Source organism: Micropterus salmoides, unplaced genomic scaffold (genome assembly GCF_014851395.1).
Source record: "Micropterus salmoides isolate LMB-PRFRI ecotype aquatic unplaced genomic scaffold, ASM1485139v1 Ms_hic_scaffold_14, whole genome shotgun sequence".
Taxonomy (NCBI): domain Eukaryota; kingdom Metazoa; phylum Chordata; class Actinopteri; order Centrarchiformes; family Centrarchidae; genus Micropterus; species Micropterus salmoides.
The window spans coordinates 24,681,018-24,701,639 of NW_024040485.1; the positions used below are offsets into that span (position 1 = coordinate 24,681,018).

The 20,622-nt window shown below is 37.9% G+C and overlaps 1 protein-coding gene across 1 annotated transcript in view; it reads right to left on the reverse strand.

Moving 5' to 3' along the window:
• Positions 1-20,548, reverse strand: part of LOC119902471 (sodium channel protein type 4 subunit alpha B-like) — a 43,370-nt gene extending 22,822 nt beyond the window's left edge. Inside the window, exons 1-9 of the mRNA XM_038718683.1 lie at positions 19,988-20,548; positions 12,456-12,762; positions 10,182-10,300; positions 8,208-8,297; positions 7,182-7,310; positions 6,022-6,113; positions 5,629-5,871; positions 5,433-5,496; positions 97-238 (exon numbers count right to left, since the gene is read on the reverse strand). Coding sequence (XP_038574611.1) covers positions 97-238; positions 5,433-5,496; positions 5,629-5,871; positions 6,022-6,113; positions 7,182-7,310; positions 8,208-8,297; positions 10,182-10,300; positions 12,456-12,722 — 1,146 coding nt within the window. The 5' untranslated portion in view covers positions 12,723-12,762; positions 19,988-20,548. The remainder of the gene's footprint in view (positions 1-96; positions 239-5,432; positions 5,497-5,628; positions 5,872-6,021; positions 6,114-7,181; positions 7,311-8,207; positions 8,298-10,181; positions 10,301-12,455; positions 12,763-19,987) is intronic.
• Between the last annotated feature and the right edge of the window lie 74 nt (positions 20,549-20,622).

A 20,622-nucleotide genomic window follows, 5' to 3' on the forward strand; every position in this document is an offset into this window, starting at 1 on the left:
AATAATAATAATAATGATAATATATAATATAATTCAGTTGGCACAGCATATCGTCACAGGATACTGATAGATTAAAATGAGATTCAAAAATTGCACCTGGTGAAACAGTTTTTCCCAGTAGTCTTGCGTCATGAGTCGGAAGAGGGCCAGGAAAGCCCAGCCGAAGGTATCAAAACTAGTGTAGCCATAGTTTGGATTCCTCCCTACTTTTAGGCAGTCAAATCCATCTGGACACTTCCTGTAATGCACAAACAATTGAAAGGCAGAAGACAGATGTACCAGAGTTAAAAACATCTGGCCTTTGACTCCACAGGGTAGAGAAGCGGATGAGTCAGTAAGTACATACACTGCTATCAACACCATTATTTCAACTGAAGAGGGCACTTGAAATTCGTTCCAGGCAGGAGCACTAAAATGCACTGGAGCAAAAGGGATTATGATGAGCCAGATGGATATCAAATTGCAGTTCAAAAATGTTCAGCTTCATGCCTCCATCTCTGATCTTCATTGTCAGCATAGTGGCATTACAGCAAATATTTAAGTCCAGCAGCTGAGAACAAGCTGGACTGGCATGTCAATCTCAGCGCAGAATAATTTTGTAATGGCCGGGAAACAGCTGGGCGGCAAAGCGCTGCTGTGAGAACAGCTGTAGATCTCACCAACCAGCCAGCTAAGCAGGAATTCTCACTAATATCCAGCAGTGAGGACAGAGGAGGCTGCGTGAGGCCAGCAACATCTTCCTGTCAGGCTGTCCCTTTCCTCTGCTGCACTGCTCAACCTGTCAACAATCTGTTCGCCTCTTTTACTCCGTATGACTAAACACACACAAAACCTGCAGACACTGCAAGTGTTGTCTTAAAGGACTGCACGCTGGTTTTGCATATTTCCGCTCATTGATTGTATCATTTTAGTGAATAAATGATATTATTGTTGACCATTTTTTTAGGCATACCACATGGTTTTTAGACTGATTTTTTTTGTATTTAAGAAAACGGTGTCACCCTTTTGAACTTTACATAACAAAATTTACATGACTTCTCGACACAGCTTGAGAGTTTGATAAAATTGTTCATTTCAGCATGTTCTGCCGTTTTATAGACACATTTTTAATAATAATAATATGCAGATTAATTATTAATTAATTACTGCAGCAACTCTATTCATTTCCATACTATAACCGAATTCATGGGAAGTATGAAATCAATCTAAATTAAATTTAAAAAAATGTTTATGTCAACATTGAGGTTTTTAGTAACTTCCCTGGAGACTGCTCTTGCATTCATTCGTGCTCAGTTAGCGCCCTTCAAAGAGAGCTGTTAAGCCACATGCATTCGCTGTGAGGTAAGATCTGCCTCCACACAGACATCTACCACAGCCAGCAACATTTGCACGCTCGTTTGCACAGGTGAGTCCAGAATTTGTATTGTCCCGTAGTGTTTTACTTTCATTCCAAATCATTAGTAATACACTAGACAAATTATTCCATAAGAAAAGTTTTTTGCCAAATGCAGCTGGCCTCATCAAAAAAGCTTGCGACCGCTAATGACACAGACTCTCACATCCACCCCCCCCCCCCAACACACACACACTTTTTAGTGTACATACTGTAAATTTGTCACATGTAGACCTGATTCTGATTTTGTAAATCTGAAGTAAATATGCACATATTACTTTATTTTATCACTATTCTCTTAAAAATGTTATACCTTATCAGTTTAATATTGTAATATTTATACATTTTATGTTTATTGTTAAGCACCAAGTCACCAAAGCACATTCCTTGTATGTGTAAACCTACTTGGCAATAAAACTGATTCTGATTCTAATTAGATTTCTTTTGAGGCAATTGTGTTTGAAACTAGTCAACTTACAATTTAAAGACTAAAAAGTTAAGGAGAAGAAATACAGACACTACAGTATGGTCCTTCAAACTTTCATACAAGTTTACAAGTCATGTCATATAACCAAAGCAACACAATCTAGAGTGTTAAAGAGCTCTATGAAAGCTCTTTGCTAACATGTTTACAATATTTATAAGCAGTATCCTTGAGGTGTACCATCAGTTTCCTGCAGTTTGTGTAACAGAACAACATAGGAACATCTGTCAATCACATTAAAGTGTTTTCCCTCTATGGTGGGCAGGGCTGGGGGGTGGGGTCAAGGGCAAAAGTTGAAAGTCATAATCCTTGATGCACAGTGGCTTTAAGATGTGAGGGGATAAGCGTTTGCCTGAACTCTACAGTAGGCGCGATGAGAAACAGCTTGGACCTTTGAGCAAATCATTTATCACAAACTTGCTAACCATCTAGGTTGAAAATATCATTTGAATATGTGTGCATGTGTGCATGTGTGTGTGTGTGTGTGTGTGTGTTTGCGTGTGTGCTCACTTGTGCCTGTGTGTTTGTGTGCATGTGTGTGTCATCATAATGTATCCAAAGATTTAATTTGGAAATCTACTCAGGGATTACTTGTTGGAATACACTCAAAAGATTAAGCATCCTCTATGTTTTACGTCCTCCATCCTGACCTGCTTAATATCTTGCCCGTCTCCACAGTCAGCCTCAGAAAGTTCCATGTAAAATGTCACAGAAGTTAAAAGGCTGTCTCATTCATTTTGCCAACAGACACACAAGCTGCCATATGGTTATTTTAACCTATAACCTTGCAAGTCTGGCATGAAGCTGTGTCATTGTGTCTTTGACTTAATGTACACGTAACCATAAAGAAATGAAAAATGCAATAAATACCACATCCTTGGTGATGACTGAGCAAAGTTAACAGACAAAAGGGCTAACCGTCCTTGTTCTCTTATTGTCCAAAGAGCCATTAAAACAAACAAAAAAAAGCTTAAAACTTAATGAGACTGAATGTCAATCACTGTTAGAGCTCCACGCACAAAACACAAGCAACAGGCAACAATTTTGTAGGTAAACTCTGGCACAGCTGGATAGGTTATATTGGTACTAGTCTGATTTTACTGACCTACTATTTATGGGAGTTTAATGATGTCATTTACCCTGACTGCCCTCAAATGTATCCTCTTTTCGCTCTGACTTGAACACAAATTACTGAATCAGATTTTACTTCTTGGGAGATTAAGTTCCTGTGTTTTTGGAGGAGAGGTTACAGAGTGAGATTAAAAACTAAAGGGTTGGCTGCACTGTGATCCAGATAAAAATGTGTAACTACCTCTGTCTATATTTGTAATATTATCTGGTTAAAATACTGCATTAATATTAATATTAGCTTAATCCTATGAAAAATAGTCTTACACACACTAAAGGTCTGCTAGAGCTGTTAACTAAATTTTGGCAAACCGAGGCTGGTTCTCTTTTTTATTGAAACTTCTCTTGCACTTAAACCATCTCTGTTTCTTTTGTCCATGTTTTATACAATGTATGGAAGTGTTTTTACCTATTATGTGTTCCCATTTTAAACAATGTTGTCAGCAATACTGAACATAGAAACATGGGACTCCCTGGGAGGATGTAACAATCCTATAGATTTATGTTATAGCCACCAGTTTAATTATTTCTGTTCTTGAAAAATCATGTTCTGCATGTAATTGAATTTACACACAATTGGCCCAGAATTTTGAAATGAATTGAATTAAAGGTGGGGAATGCTATTCTGGAGAAAAACAATACCACAAAAAATACCATGATATAGAACAAACAATGATACAGCAAGTAGGTTGTGGGTTAACAAACTACTGCTACAATTGCTGCTGCAAAGCTTACATGCAAAGAGGAGGAGACAGTCCCAGAGTCAGCACACAATTCACAACTCTCCTGCAGCAGTAGCTAACATCACAACAACAGCATATCTTGGCAAACTAGAGAGAAAGCTGAAAGTCCCTGGGCATGTCATTTAAAGTTAGCTGACACACAAATCAATGCTGGAACGGCTGGTACAGCGTTGTGTGTTTAGGTCTGAGCCACTTTTTCCCATTTACAGAACCAGGTCTGTCTACAATCACTGTATTTTTTTTCACAGAATGGACAGCTAAAAGACAGTGAGAGATGTATTGGATTATAATCCCACCTTTAAACTGTGTTTTCAGATTTCTCAGATTTACCAGTCAATTAATTACAAGACCGCATCAACGCTACACCGACTATCATTTTTCATTAAGCTGTGAAACAAGCAGCAAATCGGCACATTGAACAAGTTGGAATAAGTTACTTAATATAATAATCAATTATTATATTATAATCAATTATCAAAATAGTTAAACATCATCATCATTTGCATTTAATCGATGTATTAGTATTCATTTGCCTGAATCTGTGTGGATGCATGTGTGTCATTGATGTTGTTTAACAATACCCTTTTGCTCTTTTAGTGTTAAAAGTGATTTGTATTACTTATTTTCTTGTCACAAATAAAGCTATTAAATAATAATAATAACAACAATAATTCAAATGGAAACATTTTCTGTGCTTTTAAAGAACTTTTGAGTGAACCCTGAAAAATGGGTCTGAATGAATTGAATTACTATTTATGTACCAACAACTAAAACGATTCTTGTTTTAAGTAAGAAGACATTTTTATGGAAGAAAAGGAAAAACAATCTGTACCAAACTTCCCCGTTAAAGCTTAATATCGTCACCGTTTTTTGTTAGTTGCTATCATCCATTAACTTGTATCATTAACAAGAGCACCTAACGGAAGCCATTTGTTGAAGCTGCAGGATTTCAGATTCACACAGATGGGTATTTAGTTCATTATAACCCTTGAACTGGGCCTGGCATGGGCAGAGTCATCCTGTTGTGCTTGTTTCAAAAGCATTTGGATTTATAGGATTATTCAGTGCGTCGGCTGAGTAGCAATATTTGGATGGTTTCACGCTGTGCCTTTCATTGGGAACAAAGTCCATCAGTCCACAGATAAAATATCATCTATAACGCAAACTGAGGTACAGCTTGAAGACTTCTGTTCAGTATTTCTCTCAACAATAACAGAATATCAATCCCAAGTGGTCCGGTCCGCTCCGGTTAACCTAATCATCATCAATCATGTCATAGAGCTTTTGAGATGATGAAATCTCCAAAGACCCCCCTCTCTCCAGCTGGCAACTCCATGTTTCTCACTAAAGGGTTCCAGTGGAGCCGGGGTGATTATCCACGCCACATGTTGTCTTGTGGACAGCCTCTCTCACGCTATACCTCTCCCTCTGACGGGACCATTCCTCTATACATTACCTCACCTCTAAGTCGCAGATTTAAATATGAAGCTTAAAGCACATCATCTATTGTTGTTTCTGTATTTTCTCGTTCTGTGAAAACTATTTGCCCCAAGCCTGATGCTCAAGCTACTATATCCAATTATCCAGAGGACATGCATGGGATCAAAAGCCATTAGATGCTTTGATGTTATGTAATAGCCTGCAGATGATTAACAAGCAGTAAGCAGCACAAACACTCACTTACCCTGCATCACTTCCATATCCACATATTAAGGCATCCTTTGCTCCTTCAACTTTGTAAAAATTATCTAAGGAAAGGGGGAAAAGAGGATAAAAGCACAAAATTGAATTTTATTGAATGTTAATGATACTGGACAGTTTTCAGAACATTGTATGTGTGAAATGCGTTCCCAACACCAGTCTCTTATTTTTTGGCTGACCTTCATTGCTGAGGAAATCCGCCCTGGAGCTCCAGGTTCTGTTGTTGCAGATGAAGGATGCATTGGTGCTGTAGGAGGAGTTAACACAGTGCGAGAGGCTGCGGATGCACTTTTGTCGTAGTAGGCCCATGAAAAGCTGCAGGCCAATGAGGGCAAACACGCTAAGACAGAAGACGGTCAGGATCATCACGTCTGCCAGCTTCCTCACAGACTGAATCAAAGCGCCGACGATGGTCTTGAGACCTTGACGGAGGAGAGGAGACAATATATCAATTGTTTGGTAACACAAAGATAAATTAAGTTTTCTGTTGATGTGGGAGAAGCAGATTCAGACATGACTGGAAACGAGAGGAGGCACAGATGGCCTGAAGTTTGACCTGATGGGCGTATTACCTGGGATGACTGAGATGGTTTTGAGTGCTCGTAGTACTCTGAAGGTTCTTAATGCTGAGACGTTTCCAAGGTCTACAAATTCTGTCACATATCTGGAATTAGAAGAAGATACCCATAAGGTACAATCAGCAGGGTTAACAAATAATGTTCAGACACTCTTAATGGTTTGTATATCATGTCTTTAAAAATACATTTCAATCAAATAACATTATGGGTTTGTAATTAAAATTATTTTTATTGGTGTAGCATCTTGGGTCCTTTCAGTAATTTTCTAGACCTGCAGCGAACAAATGTATAAACCAAAAACTGTAGAACAGACAAAGAATGTGTCAGTGACTTTACTTTGGTCTTCGCCAACCCCTGAGGGAAAAATCTCGCTCTGTAGCTGCTAAATGCTGCACTATGTTCACCAGCTAGTCGCTTACTTTCTCTGTCTGCTGTTACAGCAGTAAGAGTGAACCAAAATCCTAAACAATAAACTGAAAGCTGTAAAACTCTCCTTGTAGCTGAGTGATGATTATCTGTGGCTTCATCAGTACAACTCCTTTCACATACAAGTAGTCATATGATCCATTGTTAATATAAAAACATTGATTGTATCCTCCTTAGCAGTTAAAACAACAGAGTAGCATGTGTTTAGTACCTGTGAATAGAAATTATGTAATTGTACTGAATGAACTGGCTGACTGAACCGTAATTAATCAAAAACAAATTACTGGCGGATGGTAAAGACAGCTTTCAGTGTGTTTACAACCAGTAAAGGGATTTTGACTTGCTGTTTTCAAACAAAGCAAATGTCCTATCAGGATGATTGGTTTCAGACAATGCTGCATCAATGCAGTGGGAGGTCACCTATCTAATCTGCCACCTCCATCATGGGTAGCAAGTCATGGCACACAGATCTCTGACCTCAACAATAGGCTTATCGTTCACGGTGTTTCAAATTACCACTCAAGATGACTGAATAACACTGAAAGAAGAAATTGTTCTTTTTAATCTGCCTGTCATTGCAGCATGTCCCACAAGCAACAACACTGAGTTAAGGAGGACCTTTATTTAGACGTTTCTCTGGTAGTTGTAGCCACTGCTGCTGTGAAATGAACGTCATGTGAGGTTCATTGTCTAAATATAAATAAATTATGAATGATATTGTTACTTACGCCATGACAATGACGGTGAAGTCCAGCCAGTTCCATGGATCTCTCAAGAAGGTGAACGGCACTATACAGAATCCTCTCGCAAACATCTTTATTGCCGACTCGAAAGTGTAAATGCCAGTGAAAGTGTACCTGAAAAATATTCATGGAGGGGGAAAGAAATTAAGTTAGGTCTGAATCCAGAACAAGCTCTACAGGCTCTTAATGGTTCAGAGCTTTAAAATAAACCACAAGCAGCAACAATAAGGACCGAGAGGCAAAGCATGAAAAAATAAGAGAATGCACATTAACATGCACCGTCAGCCCCAACTTCTCTGAATGCAGCTGACCATTTATAGCAACTTTAATTATGGAGGAGTGATGTCACTGACATATTGTGTGCAAGATATGACCTATAACATGCTTAAGTAGTTTAAAATAACAATATGAGCTCATATATTCCATGTTTACAATACAAACATATACACAGGTAATAAATGCTTACAGTTTAAGACTTTCTAGTGGTTCATTCATATTCGATTTTGATACTTTTCATATTAAACAACAGCTTCATATTTAGCTTACAGATATGAGAACTTACTCTCTGCAAGAAAGGGAACTTAGTCTCTTTTCACATTTATTATAAATGTATTTCTAAAGTTGCAAGAGTAAATTAACAAAAAAAAATATTTTTTTAATGCAGATAGCATGCTGCATGCTCAAAATGCCTGTGAACCATGGATGATGACAATAACTTGGCCACATCTTCCACATCATGCATATCACAATATTTCTGAAGAATTTTAAGCAGCAATTTTCATTCCACACCACATGCTTTAATATGCCTATGTATGTGGCGTTCGGGCGGCAGTAAATATTACATGCATCATATACTTACATGTCAACTGATTCTTCCACTCACTGACAAAACAAACCGTAGTAAAGCTCCACATTAGAACACATGTGCTATAGTTTCAATTTCTGTCCGAGACACAAAGTTTAGGGTCAGATACTATGTAGGGTACAGTATACAATACTGTGTATACTTACTCCAGGTACTTGGTCCATGGTGCTGGATCAGACATGGCCATGAAGAAACAGTTGGTCAGTATAGTGAACATTATGAACAAGCTAAATAATGTGGAAACAAAGTTAAGGAAAGTGTACTGTGAAATAATCATATACAGTAAAATAACTTTTTGTGATAAGCCAAAAAGAACAACAATATTTCTTGTAATCCTATGAAATATACCCATTAGGATAAACCATCACTGTGTGTGCCAACAGCATTAAAACTTTAGTAAATGCAGATTATGGAAAATGTAAGTAAATTCCACTTAAAATTAAATCATGGGAGTGATTTCCTTCCTTCTTATGGATGAATAAAACAATAACAAATCATATGTCAGCTGCTGAAAGATGAAATTATTTAAATCAATTTCTTTGAATAACATTAATTATTTAATATTCTTATCCATATGATAATTTATTATAAAATTAAAAATTAATAGTTTTTTTGCCAATAGGACTTAAAGGGTAACCTCAGTATTTTTCAGCCCGGCCCTGATTTTCTCCATCTTTTAGGCCTATGTGACTAATTGGGACAACATTTTTTAAAAGTGCATTTGTGCCACTGACAACATTATGGGAAGGATCCCTACAGAGATAGACCTTTCAAGAGTAAGATCCTTTTTGTTTAACCAGAAACAGTTGCTATATTGCTCTAGTCAAAGCCACCAGACTCCTTTGACAAAAACTGTAATTTTATTGTCAGTAACAAATTAACTCACCGAGGCAACTGTAGACCAGCAACTCCTATGTTCTGCGAGGTAAAATTGCTGTTTTAGTCAGTGGAGTCTAGTGGCTTGGACGAGAGTGCTATAGTTACGGGTTCTGGTGAAACAAAAAGGATCTTACTCTTTATAAAAAGGTCTATCTCTGTAGACGTCCTTTCCACAATGTTGTCAGACACTTGTAATTACAATCAGAGCCTGTCAGTGGCAAAAACAAGTACTTTAATGGACGTACTATGAAGGCTGCAATTGCTCACAAGGATTAGGTTGCAGCCCTGTTTCGCTGCTGATGACTGCAGCCCGATCAATATTGGACTAATTTAAAAACAATATTAGTCACACAGACACAAAAACATAAGGAAAATAAGGTTCAGGTTGAAAATTACTGAAGTTACCCTTTAAAATGTTGTTCAGAGCTATTGTTGTCTGTTACAGTCATCCATGTGATTTATCAGTTGCAGGGAATCAATATCAGATGCTAGATGTTATTTAATAGATCATTTGATCAATATATTTTTTGTCATCTATAACATAGAGAAGATTCAGAGGAAATATTCCCTCATGCATGTAAAGTATGAATCAGCTGTCTGAGAACTAATAGGCAGCCGTCACAGGATGTGAAATCTCCTTGCTCTTATTTCATTTCAGAGATTAAAAGAGGGATATGCGGGGATTTGGTTTTGTGATGCCAGAGTAGACCATTACAAAGCTGTTTCAAAAATGGGACTATGGAAAAATCCAATAGAAGCCTAAGGGGGGAGGAGAAATCAGTAAATATTAGAAATTGGCTTATCTGCCAGTATTTCTTTTCACAGTGGTTTGTTCTCAGCAGGCTGCCCAATTCACAGTCTGATCTTCATGTTATCACAAATGTCACGACACTGACATTAATACTTTTACTTTGAAGTGAAGCACTTTTTGAAGTGGTTGTCAAACACTGGTGTGTAAAAGCAATATCTGAAAGGAGTTGTGTCAACCTGAGGCACATCTAATCCTGTTTATTAACTATTAAAATATGCCCATATCACTTCTATTATCTATTTTTTTAAAGCATTTTCCCCGTAAGGGCGTTCACCCACCAGTACTTTATTACAAATATTCATTCATATCAACCTTAAACAAACTAATTGAAGTGACTGGTAATATGGTCCAACGGGAAATAACTTGCCTCCATCAAACAATCACGTCAATATTTTACATGACACAGGACTTCCATAATCAAAAAGGATATGAGTGGACTAAAATTTTTATGGCGATTGATCTGATGAAGTGAAATGGACTTAATATGTAAAGTGCAGATGTGGCACTGAATCTGAAGATGGCCTTTCCTTTGTTAAGTACTATAAAAGTCTGCAAAGAAGAAAGAAAAAAAAAATCATTAGTCTCACATTTTTCTAACATTATTTAAATAAATGAAAAACAAAACAAAACAAATGTCCTGAATGAGCCACAGCAGAGAGATAGAAAAAAACATCATCAGAATGTAAATACATTTCCCAAAAAAATGTTCCCATCATGTTCAGGCACATTTGTTTCCATTTCTGCAGAGAAACTCGACAGCAGCTCTGAGCAGGATTTTAAATGATAATATAGCTACTGTGTTGAGTCTACCACTCATTCTACCATCTATGTTAACTTCCACCACAAGCACTTCTGCCTCGAAGAAAGCTCTGGGTGCACATGCATGCAATGAGCAAGGCCAGTTGAGATAATGGAGTCAACTCCAAAGCGGGGCAGAACCTTTCCCCAACAGATGTGGCATTTATTTAAATATTTTTTCTTCTTTGGATAATCCTCCCATCCAGCAGCGCATCACATGCCAAAACAAAGAGACCCTGAGAATGCCTGCCACGTCCTTTTTCATCTCTCCGTAAGCGGCCCATTAACGGGCAGCAGCCTGATCTACTCTGCAAATCAAAACTTGCTGATCCTATTTCTGCAATCTAAAGAGATGCAGTCGTTGTCCTCTTGTCTCGGCTGCAAGCTGCTCTAAAACACCACTTGGTGAATTCAGTGCAAACCTCAGCTGATCAGGGGGTTCACTGTCATATCATGTTCACAAGTCCAGATGATAATTAAACGTGCAGGAAGATTTATCAGTGAAACAGTACAATATCACTGATACCACTCGTATACCAATGATAGATCAGTCACAATTTTAACCACAATTAACCGTTTCTTGAGATGCAATTGTGTCAGAAACGTGTAACTGTTTGATCTGTTTAATGCAAGTTGTTTGCAGGAAATGAAAACCATGCAGTTGTAGTATTAAATAATATGTTCACAATACTTCTAATCTGTCTAAAACAAATAGTCAGATGCCCATGTGCACATGAAACAGTTTTGCTGTAATCTTTCCTCCTGTTCATACTGGCCAATCAAAGATTCCTTTTTAATCCTAGTGCCCAGTGTAAGTGTTTAAGAACAAAATCTACAGTCGTCGTTGTTCTGTGCAAAAACGTATTCCAAAGTTTAGCTGAAGGTTGAGCCTTCAACTGTCTGAGTTCAGCAAATAAAGCTGGTATATTCTAAAGCTTGTTTTTACCTGTCCCACTACTTTGAATTTTGTGCTAAAATACTAAATTTGGAAGATAGCTACCTGATATGATTCAATCAGAGCTCTGAATCCTCATAATAACTTCTATCTAATCTATCTTCTATCGAATCTAAACTTCTGAATATATTTTTGCATAGAACGACAACTGATTTCACAGAGCTTCTAATGGAAGCATGTTTAAATGGCGAGTATGAACAAGAGTAAAAAGAAATACTGTTTTCACTGTATGGCATGTGAGTATTGTTTTAAGACACACTTGAAAAAAAGTGAAACTATTTTTTACGTTGATGCACTAAGTGGCTTGTACAGTATGTCTTCTTAAGCCATTACTGTATGTGGGGGGTGGTGATGGTACAGTGAGAAACCCAGGTTCAATTCCCGACTGTGACACATCCACCAATATGTCCCCTAGTTGCCCCTAGTTGCTCCAGAGGTGTGCGACCTCTGACATATCTAGCAAGCGTCGTAAGTCGCTTTGGACAAAAGCATCAGCTAAAAGTTAATGCAAATGTCCAGTCCATGTAAACTGAAATGTACAATAAATAAACAGAAATGGAGGTGAGATTAGATGGTTGAAAGTTCAGTTTGCTGCCTTTCTTTGTCATATAGTAAACCAAATACATTTAGGGTTAGGTTAGGGTAAGACTTTGTAGGTTTGGACTGTGGAATTATTCACTATTATAGGACAGTTTGTTTCTCTATCCCAGTGAGAATGTCTCATTGACATAATGCAGTTCATATCCCCTTAACCAACTACATGCCTAACCTTATCTCTTACCCTAACCTAAATGTATCCTGAACCCTAAAACCAATTTAACTCTCAAAAAGCAGTCTCTCCATTTTTGTCCCCACAGTGACATGAGACCACATAGGTTGGTGTGCATTCAGTTTAAAGTCCCCACCGGATATATAAACATTAAACACACAAAAACAGACAGAAGCTCTCACCCTCTTGTTCTTGTAGTAAAACGGATCAATGTCCTCCAGTGGCACCCCGATAAGTTCTGGAGGGATGTCACCGAAGATGCGTGGCAGCTGCTTGCCTGCTTCCAGGTCAGCCCTGGGTTTGGGTGGCTCTGCGTTCCTGTAAGCGTCCTTACAATCCTTGGCGTTCTTGGCCTGCTCCTCCGCAATCCGCTGCTCCAGCGCAGCCAAGGATTCGCGAGTGAACCGCCGCAAGCCATCAGGACCCGTTGGTAACAGCATGGCTGCCATCTTTTCATCCTGATTCTCCTGTACTAGAATTTACTTACAGCTACAGGCATGGAAGTGGGCAGAGAAGACAGAAAAAGCAGAGATGGAAGAAGGTGAGAAAGAATGAGGAATCTGATTCAGTCATACAGGTTTATGAAACAACAACTTATGAACCAACATAGCTTCTTGGATGTCTTTCTTAAATACAAAGTACAGATCACCGTCCAAAACGCAATTTTTTTTGTGTCAGTAGTTAGCACAACAAACTAACTGTACACACAAGTTTTCAAATGTCTTCAGAATCAGAAAATGAATCAGAAAATCTCTAGCTCACACAGGTATACAGAATACAGAATCACATTGCAAAAAATATGCACATTATGGAATAAATTTGTCCTGGCCAGAGGGTTTTTTAAACAGCGGCATGATGGGAGGAATTGGAAGAAGTTATGGAGATGAACAGAGTGTGATGAGGGGTGTTTTACCATGGCCTTTAACCATTAATTATTGCAACCTATCCTGTAGAATGTTTTTAATCCTTAGCACCAGTCTTGGGTTGACTTGTAGTCTAGAGAGGCGGTTATGCAAAGTGTGGATGTTCACTGTATTTAAAGCTGAGCGGAATCCAACCACCCTCAACCCAGTTTATCAGCAACTGAGCTGGAGAGGTGATTACACACAACACACGCTCCATGTATTTACACAGCACAGATGCTAATGCTACTGGCCTGTAGTCTATAATGGTGGAACCTTTATATATGTGGGGAAGAAAGCTGGATTCGAGGAGCTGCCAGAAGAGTTGGGTCGTGACGTCATTCCCAAAGTAATGCTAACGTTGCTCCATGTCTGCTTGATGTGTAAATAATAGCCGCTGTATGTTAACATGTTTGGCATGTCAAAATTATGAAGTGATTTTATGGCAGTATAGTTTTTGCAGCTTGTTATGCGTCCCCCAAGTGGCCAAAAAAATTAATGAATCTGACAAGGAGGATTTTAACACATAGACTGCACCTGTTTTTACCAGGATTGTATAATTATTCTACAAACGTATAACATCAGAATGATTTAACAAATACTTAGAACATGAAAGTTGCTCAGTAAAAACATGTCTGAATGGGTTCTTCCAATAATGTCAGATAGGATTCAACTCAGCAATTAAGAAACAGGAAATATTCTCATTGTGAGGAAAGCCTAACAGTTCTATATTTTCAGTATATGTGGTTTTCATTGTCAGCTGGGATTGGCTCCACCCCCCCGCGACCCTGTATGGAGGATAAGCTGTTGACGATGGATGGATGGATGGTGGTTTTCATTAGGGGCACAGGCCCGTACGTCACCATCACTGAAGCTCTCTCGTGTTCTCCTTTTCAAAAATTGTGTAATTGCAATGTACTGTATAAAGGCTTAAGTCAAAAGCTGTTTTGATTGGAAGATGGTGCGGAGGGAAGTCCAGAGACACGATATAAATATTTTACCCTTACCACTGACCACTGACTTCCTGTTATCCAACTATTTCTGTCAAACTAGGGCAGCCATAGTTCAGAGGCATAGGGATTAAGTCCACAGACTGTAGCCCTGACCAGCACTGATTCAGAATGGCGAAGACTTATTTTCCTCAGAACTGAAGAAAACTGCAGGGCCTGGAAATTGACCTACCACCAACCTCAAAGTTGTACTCTGTCATTTTTAACATCACACTAAAACGCACTCCTAAAAGCGAAAATGTCCTCCTAGCTCACTCTTGATGTTTTCAAACTGTACGATGTCAAGTTTCAAAACATTAGCAGGGAGGTGGGCCAACATATGGACATCGTGGGCACTAGTGAGCACTATAACAAAATCACTAATCTTTAAAGTGCAGGCTGTTTAAATGATCCTTCTTACATTCTGACGCGGCAAGATAACTGTCGCTGTTACGAAATACAGATTTGGGTTTTGTAGCACTTGATTCTCCTTGAAATTTGAAGACATTGCTGCAGGTGGTGGATGCAATAAAAGTGCACAGCAGTAGCTTTAACTAAAGCAAACCCTTACAAAGAGATAAAAGTCTTGCTCAACTTATAATATCTGATTAAAAAATATAAGCAGAAAAAAACAAAAAGCACAATGTGTGGAGTGGTGTGCAGCTTAAATGTCTAATTCACCTTAAATATTTACTGTAGGTTTTTAAGATACTAAAGGGCGACTTTAAAAGGCCCCCTGGTGTCAGTATATATATTGAATTACTATGCATTCTAAAAGATAGTAAGATATATGAGACTAAGACTATGATACCAAGAATAAACAGCACTATTGAAAGTTGAAAAAATGGAAACTTGAATTTATGTGTCAATTTCTAAAATGTTTAAGAACATTTTTGCTTTTCTTCTTATTGGTAAACATTATTCTTCTGTACTTAAATATAGCATAATGAAAATTTGCAGGTAATCTGAACAGATATCAAAGTCAAATGTCTAAATAAAGACAAAGCTAAAGGCCTCTCCATAACCAAAAATTCACTCCCTCGTTTTAGCCAGTGACGGAGTCTGATATTTTAATAACTGAAAAAGCTTTCCAAAGAGAGGATTACATTTCCATGTTCCCCTTTTGACAGAGAAATATCATTGTATCCTTTTCATATTGACTAAGCTCTGGGAGTTTTCCATCTCCTCCTGTCCTGAAATGCATTGATCCTTTCACACGTCCAGCCAGACGCTAGTTATCTGCTTTCACTTGATCTGCTTATTTGGCCCAGGTTGATCTCAGATCAGCTTGTCTCATACACTGAATCCAGCGCTTTCCCATTTGCTATCAAAATAAATAGGTTAAGGTCCATTTGCAACGTCATAAAGCAGATAAACAGGTTCAAAGCAAGGATCTTTCTTTCAGGATGTGACAGAATCGTCCACAGAAATGCAGACCGTCATAGCGTTTCCTCCATGAAAGGTAACGAAAGATACAGTACAGCAGGAAGCTATCTTTCTCTGTAGCGCACATAATCTAAAGTAAATATGAACAATATTAATTTACAGTCAAATGCACAGAGAAAATATCTGCCATTGTGCACTGTCTCGATTTGCATGCTAGGAATGAGACAACACAGAGAGAAAAAAAAAGTATTTTAGTTGAATGAAATTTAATTCCCATAACAGCCAGATGTGATATGGTCATCATCACTGCAAATAATTATGATAATTAGATTGAAAGTAGAGAGAAGCCACAGACCGGCACGCAAACACACACTCAACTTGACATGTGTTCTGCAAAACTACTGTACTGCGATACTCATAACTTTGGCATTTCTCTTCTGCATTTTGTATTACGTATCATCATGATATGATATATCTGCAATAAGCTAACCTGCCTGACTTGTTGGTCTAGCTCTAGTCTCAACCTCTTATGCAGCAGAGAAAATGAATGAGTGATACTTTCTCTCTTATCAGCTACCACTGATGTGTCCATGAGCAACGCAGTGATCCACCAGCTGCTCAGTGTCCTACCATCTCACTTTGACAGCAGGTGTACTGGACAGTTAAAACATTTAAAATTATGACTCAGTTTTCAAACATTTCTCAGGTAACGTAACACAATGTTAATGTCTTACCACCAAAGTAAAGTAACCTATCCTACTATCCTATTCAACTTTATTGAAGATATAAACCAAAACACTCAATTTTGAGTCAAGAAGGCTCATTTTCTTTCAATAAACTGATACATTTGCCTGCCAGTAAAATGAAAAGCTTTAGTGAAAGTCAGTACAATATAAGTAAAAAACAGGCACTGCAACAGATAATCCTCTGCACTATCTCTCTTTGCAAGTAGAATAGCTTTACACTAAACTATAAGCTTCAATAACATTCACTTCCAAATCATATCACAACATCCTGTAAATCCTGTGTGATGGAGAAGTGGCAGAAAATTGCAAACTCTAAGGTTTAGCACTGCCCTGACCAAATGTTGATGTGAGGTTCCTTGTGACCCTCAGGAATAAAACAGGGTAGTTAACAGGGTAGGAACTGTCCTGCGTCTTGTTAATTAAACTACACTCGTAACTGCAGTATGTTTTGTAGATGAACATAGATACTAGTTCTTAAATTGGATAAATCAATCTTTTCTTTTATCATAACCTGCTGGAGTAAAACCTTACTTTGCCTTCAAGAATAGAAGAGGTGTAGGTTATAAATTGATCTGCACTGACTCCTTCCCTCTTTACATTCTTTTAATTTTCTTTCATAAAAGTGCATTTATGAATTGTTTAAACTATAGATGACTTAAGCAAAATTTTAATGTCTCTAAAACACGATTAAGTGTTGCTGGTACTGTTACCAAAGCTTCCTAGTGTTCAGCTTTTAATCACAAGGTCCTATATTTCTAGTTAAACTTTCTCCATAACTTTATTCAAGAGTGTGGTCTTTCAATTAGAGAGCATTAATTGTTGATTTTGCATTCAAATTTTGTAATGCTTTCCCTCAAAACCCTGCACTAAACCAGCCCCTGCTTACGCTTACATTTGCTCTGCTTCTGCTGAAACTGTGTGCTTGCAACCAGATGTAATGTTGCTGTCAAAATCCCTCAACCAGGTGAAGTGTTGACTAATGAAATGACTGCTGCCTCAACGCATTCGCTTTATTTCAGCATGGCGCATGGCGGTTTCTCTTTAACCGGATTGATCTTCTCCCACATCCCCACGTCTATATTTTTGTTTTTTTAAGATAATTTTTGGGGCTTTTGCCTTTATTTGAGGCAGCAAAGGGCCACGGGCTGGACTCAAACCTGGGCTGCTGCAGAAAGAACTCAACTGTACTCAGTACACACACTCTACCAGCTGAGCTGATGGGAACCCCTTCCTTTGCTTTACTGTGTAATAATTGATATAGATATTATATATACTGTATGATATTAGCCGTAGCAAAATGAGGACAAAAGGACAAAATGATGTGACTCAGTCACTCAAGTACCCCCAGTAAGTTGCTATTACTTCCTTCATTATGAATTGAAAAGACATATTTGCTGCATATTCAGAATATGTAGCTATTATAGTGCAAAGGAGGTATATAATAAAGGAATTATATAACAAAGCTGTGGAAGATGGGAGTGAATGAATCCAGTGAGGTGCGCCCGTATGGGAAACTATAAGAAGTAAAGCGAAGGCAGGGATCCTTTTATTGGTAAACACTACACCTAGCATTCTACAGGCTGGGGTTTGCAGGTTTTGACTGATTGTTTTGACAGATTTTTTGCACAGAAAATCTGAGTGTAGAGCAAACAGGTGAGCTCACTAAGCACCTCACTTAAAAACACAGTTTAAAAACTGTTAAGAAATGCAAGTGAAAATTGTATTTTACGACTGTAGCTCAACAATTTCCTCTAAGGTTAGGTTTCTGAATGGGTTTGGAAAAGACCTTTGTCCCACGTGATGTCATGTGACTTTACAACACTTCAACTCCTTTCAGCTTTGTGAGACTTGTGGTATGAAAGGGTCTTTCTCTCTCTGGCAAAAATCCAGCTCAAAAACTTATTTTGTCTTACTTACATTTCTGACTTTGATGACTTGAATTGCTTTGTGGACAAAAAAGAGATCAAAATTTTATTCTTCTATCAAATACAAGCTGCCTTACTGAAAACGCTCTTGAGTGTTTAGTATAAGCTTATTAAACTATAAATATCACCTCTGTGCTCCCAGTATGCTCACTATTAACTGGACGGTCCCAGGTGCTTTGCTCTGTCTATATACTTCTCACCTGACTCTACTTTGACATTCAGTCACATCCTGTTGTCAGTTTTTATTCTTCATCATAAATGTTCTCACTGAAGTTATTTATGAAGAGTACCCAAATCTCATTCAAAGTTATCAAAATACAGTTTTATCTGTCATAGTTTTTTCCAAATTCTCTTTTATTAATATTTGAAATGACTATGGTTCTTGTTAAGTTCCTGCATTATAACAGATTGTGCCTGTAAAAAAAAGTGTGATCACCTCGTTGTCATTATGGTCATTATGTAATATGTACTAAAACGTTTGCCAACTGTTATAAAGGATATTTATGCAAACAAACAATTACATAAAGGTTTATGTAGTAAAAATAGCATCTTGAATATTGTTATGCTTTTCTGTTTCTTGTTCTGTAATATTGGGGTTTTGTATTTCTCTTGATTTATGGGTTGGATCCTTTAGAAAGTAATTTCAGGATAGTAGGATAACACAACAAGCATTTCTTTGTTCACTGGTGATGATTGATTATAAAATCTCAAATTAGTGGTTTAATTTACTACTTTTTTTAAGTTGCAATGGTCTGTAAACTGTATAAATGTTAATTTCTGATCTGTCAAGAGTTTTTGTATTTTCTTTCTTGCATCTTTCCATTCTTGATTTAGATTTATTAATTTACTTATCTACTGTAAAACAAGAACAAGGACAAAGACAAATCTGATTACTTGTAACATGAACAAAGTGCCACCAGAGAAGTCAGACTTCAGTGGGCCATGTTACGTGTCTGTGCTCTTTCAGAGTTATACTGTGATCCTACAGTAGACTGAACTGATGACCTACTTCTGCAAAAAACCTTTCAATGTAATTGCATCAGATAGATTAACTACATAGGTTAGGTAAGGTATAGATCTACAAAATGAGGCAGTGGTGAAATTCCATAACTACAATGATGAATTGATGAAAATGTATTCTTGTGAGCTCTGCTTTTTCATATCTATGCTCATGCTTATTTGACTTCCACTCCAAACACATCTTAAACACATCAGTTACGTTAGACAAGATGAAGGTTTCAGATGTCACCAAAAGTGAGGAACTGATCTCAAATGTGTGACCGCTGCCTGTGTCACAAGTTAAAGGAGCCATGGAAAACTATATGTTTTGCACTAGAAATGCATGTCATCCCTGTTTGGTATGTAGAGATTTTGCCACAGTGAGAGATCATGAAAGTGAATACTTTAGTAAGTGTAAGCCTTTAATGCTCACTGCTGCATTTTCAAAAAAATAAAACATTCAGTGAATATTTTGCATAATGCACTTTCTGCTATATGAGTCCTTAAACATGTTTTATTAGCACATGCCATGTTTGTATTGTTTTAAATGACAGATTAACTTTTAAACCAGAATAATCATTTGTTGCCTTTTTTACTGCATGGAGAAGTTCTCAATTAAAGTGAAAACTGAGAGAAAGTTAAAGACAGTTAAGATATAATGTAGTGCAATTACTCTTTGAGAAGTAATTAACCTTTCTTGTCTGTGTGGCCATCACATAGTTAACCCATGGTCAATCTTCCAGAAATCATTACAGGGCAATACTTACATATGAAACTCTGAGATTCACAGCATCATTTCCAGAGTTGAGTTCTGCAGGTTTCAGAAGAAGGAACAGCCAAACTCTCCGTGCAAAATCCATGTCTTCTTTTCAAGGCTTATTCTTCATGATGGACCAATACTCTAATCCAGCAGGACAGAAAAGTCCGTCTTATCACTCAGAATCCAAGGTGGAGCGGTCAAAACTGACTTTTTGACAAACACCAGTCGTCTTATCACCTTATGTTGGACATTTTGAAACCGGCCACAGGTGCAACGTGCAGGTTGTCCTCTTTCCTTCCGTCGGATTCCTTCCGCATAGCACTGTCGATTCGCCCTTGAGCAAGAGCGTGAGGGAGGGAGGATGCTGCTGGACCACAGAGGATTACCGCTCCTATAGCCGCCCCATGTCACACTCAAATATTAACACTAATTATAGTAAGAGAGCTGGCGCTTTTCCCACATCAGCAAGTCGCAATAAACATAAGCTTCAGTACAAAGGACACAGTGAAGGGGAAACATGGACTTGGTTTGTCCATCCTTCTTTTCAGTTATAGGCTGATATAAAATATCTGGATTTTAAGCTGAACCGGGCTGAAAATAGGCTGCTTTAATTTACCCAGTTTTTATGTTGTAAGCATTTCA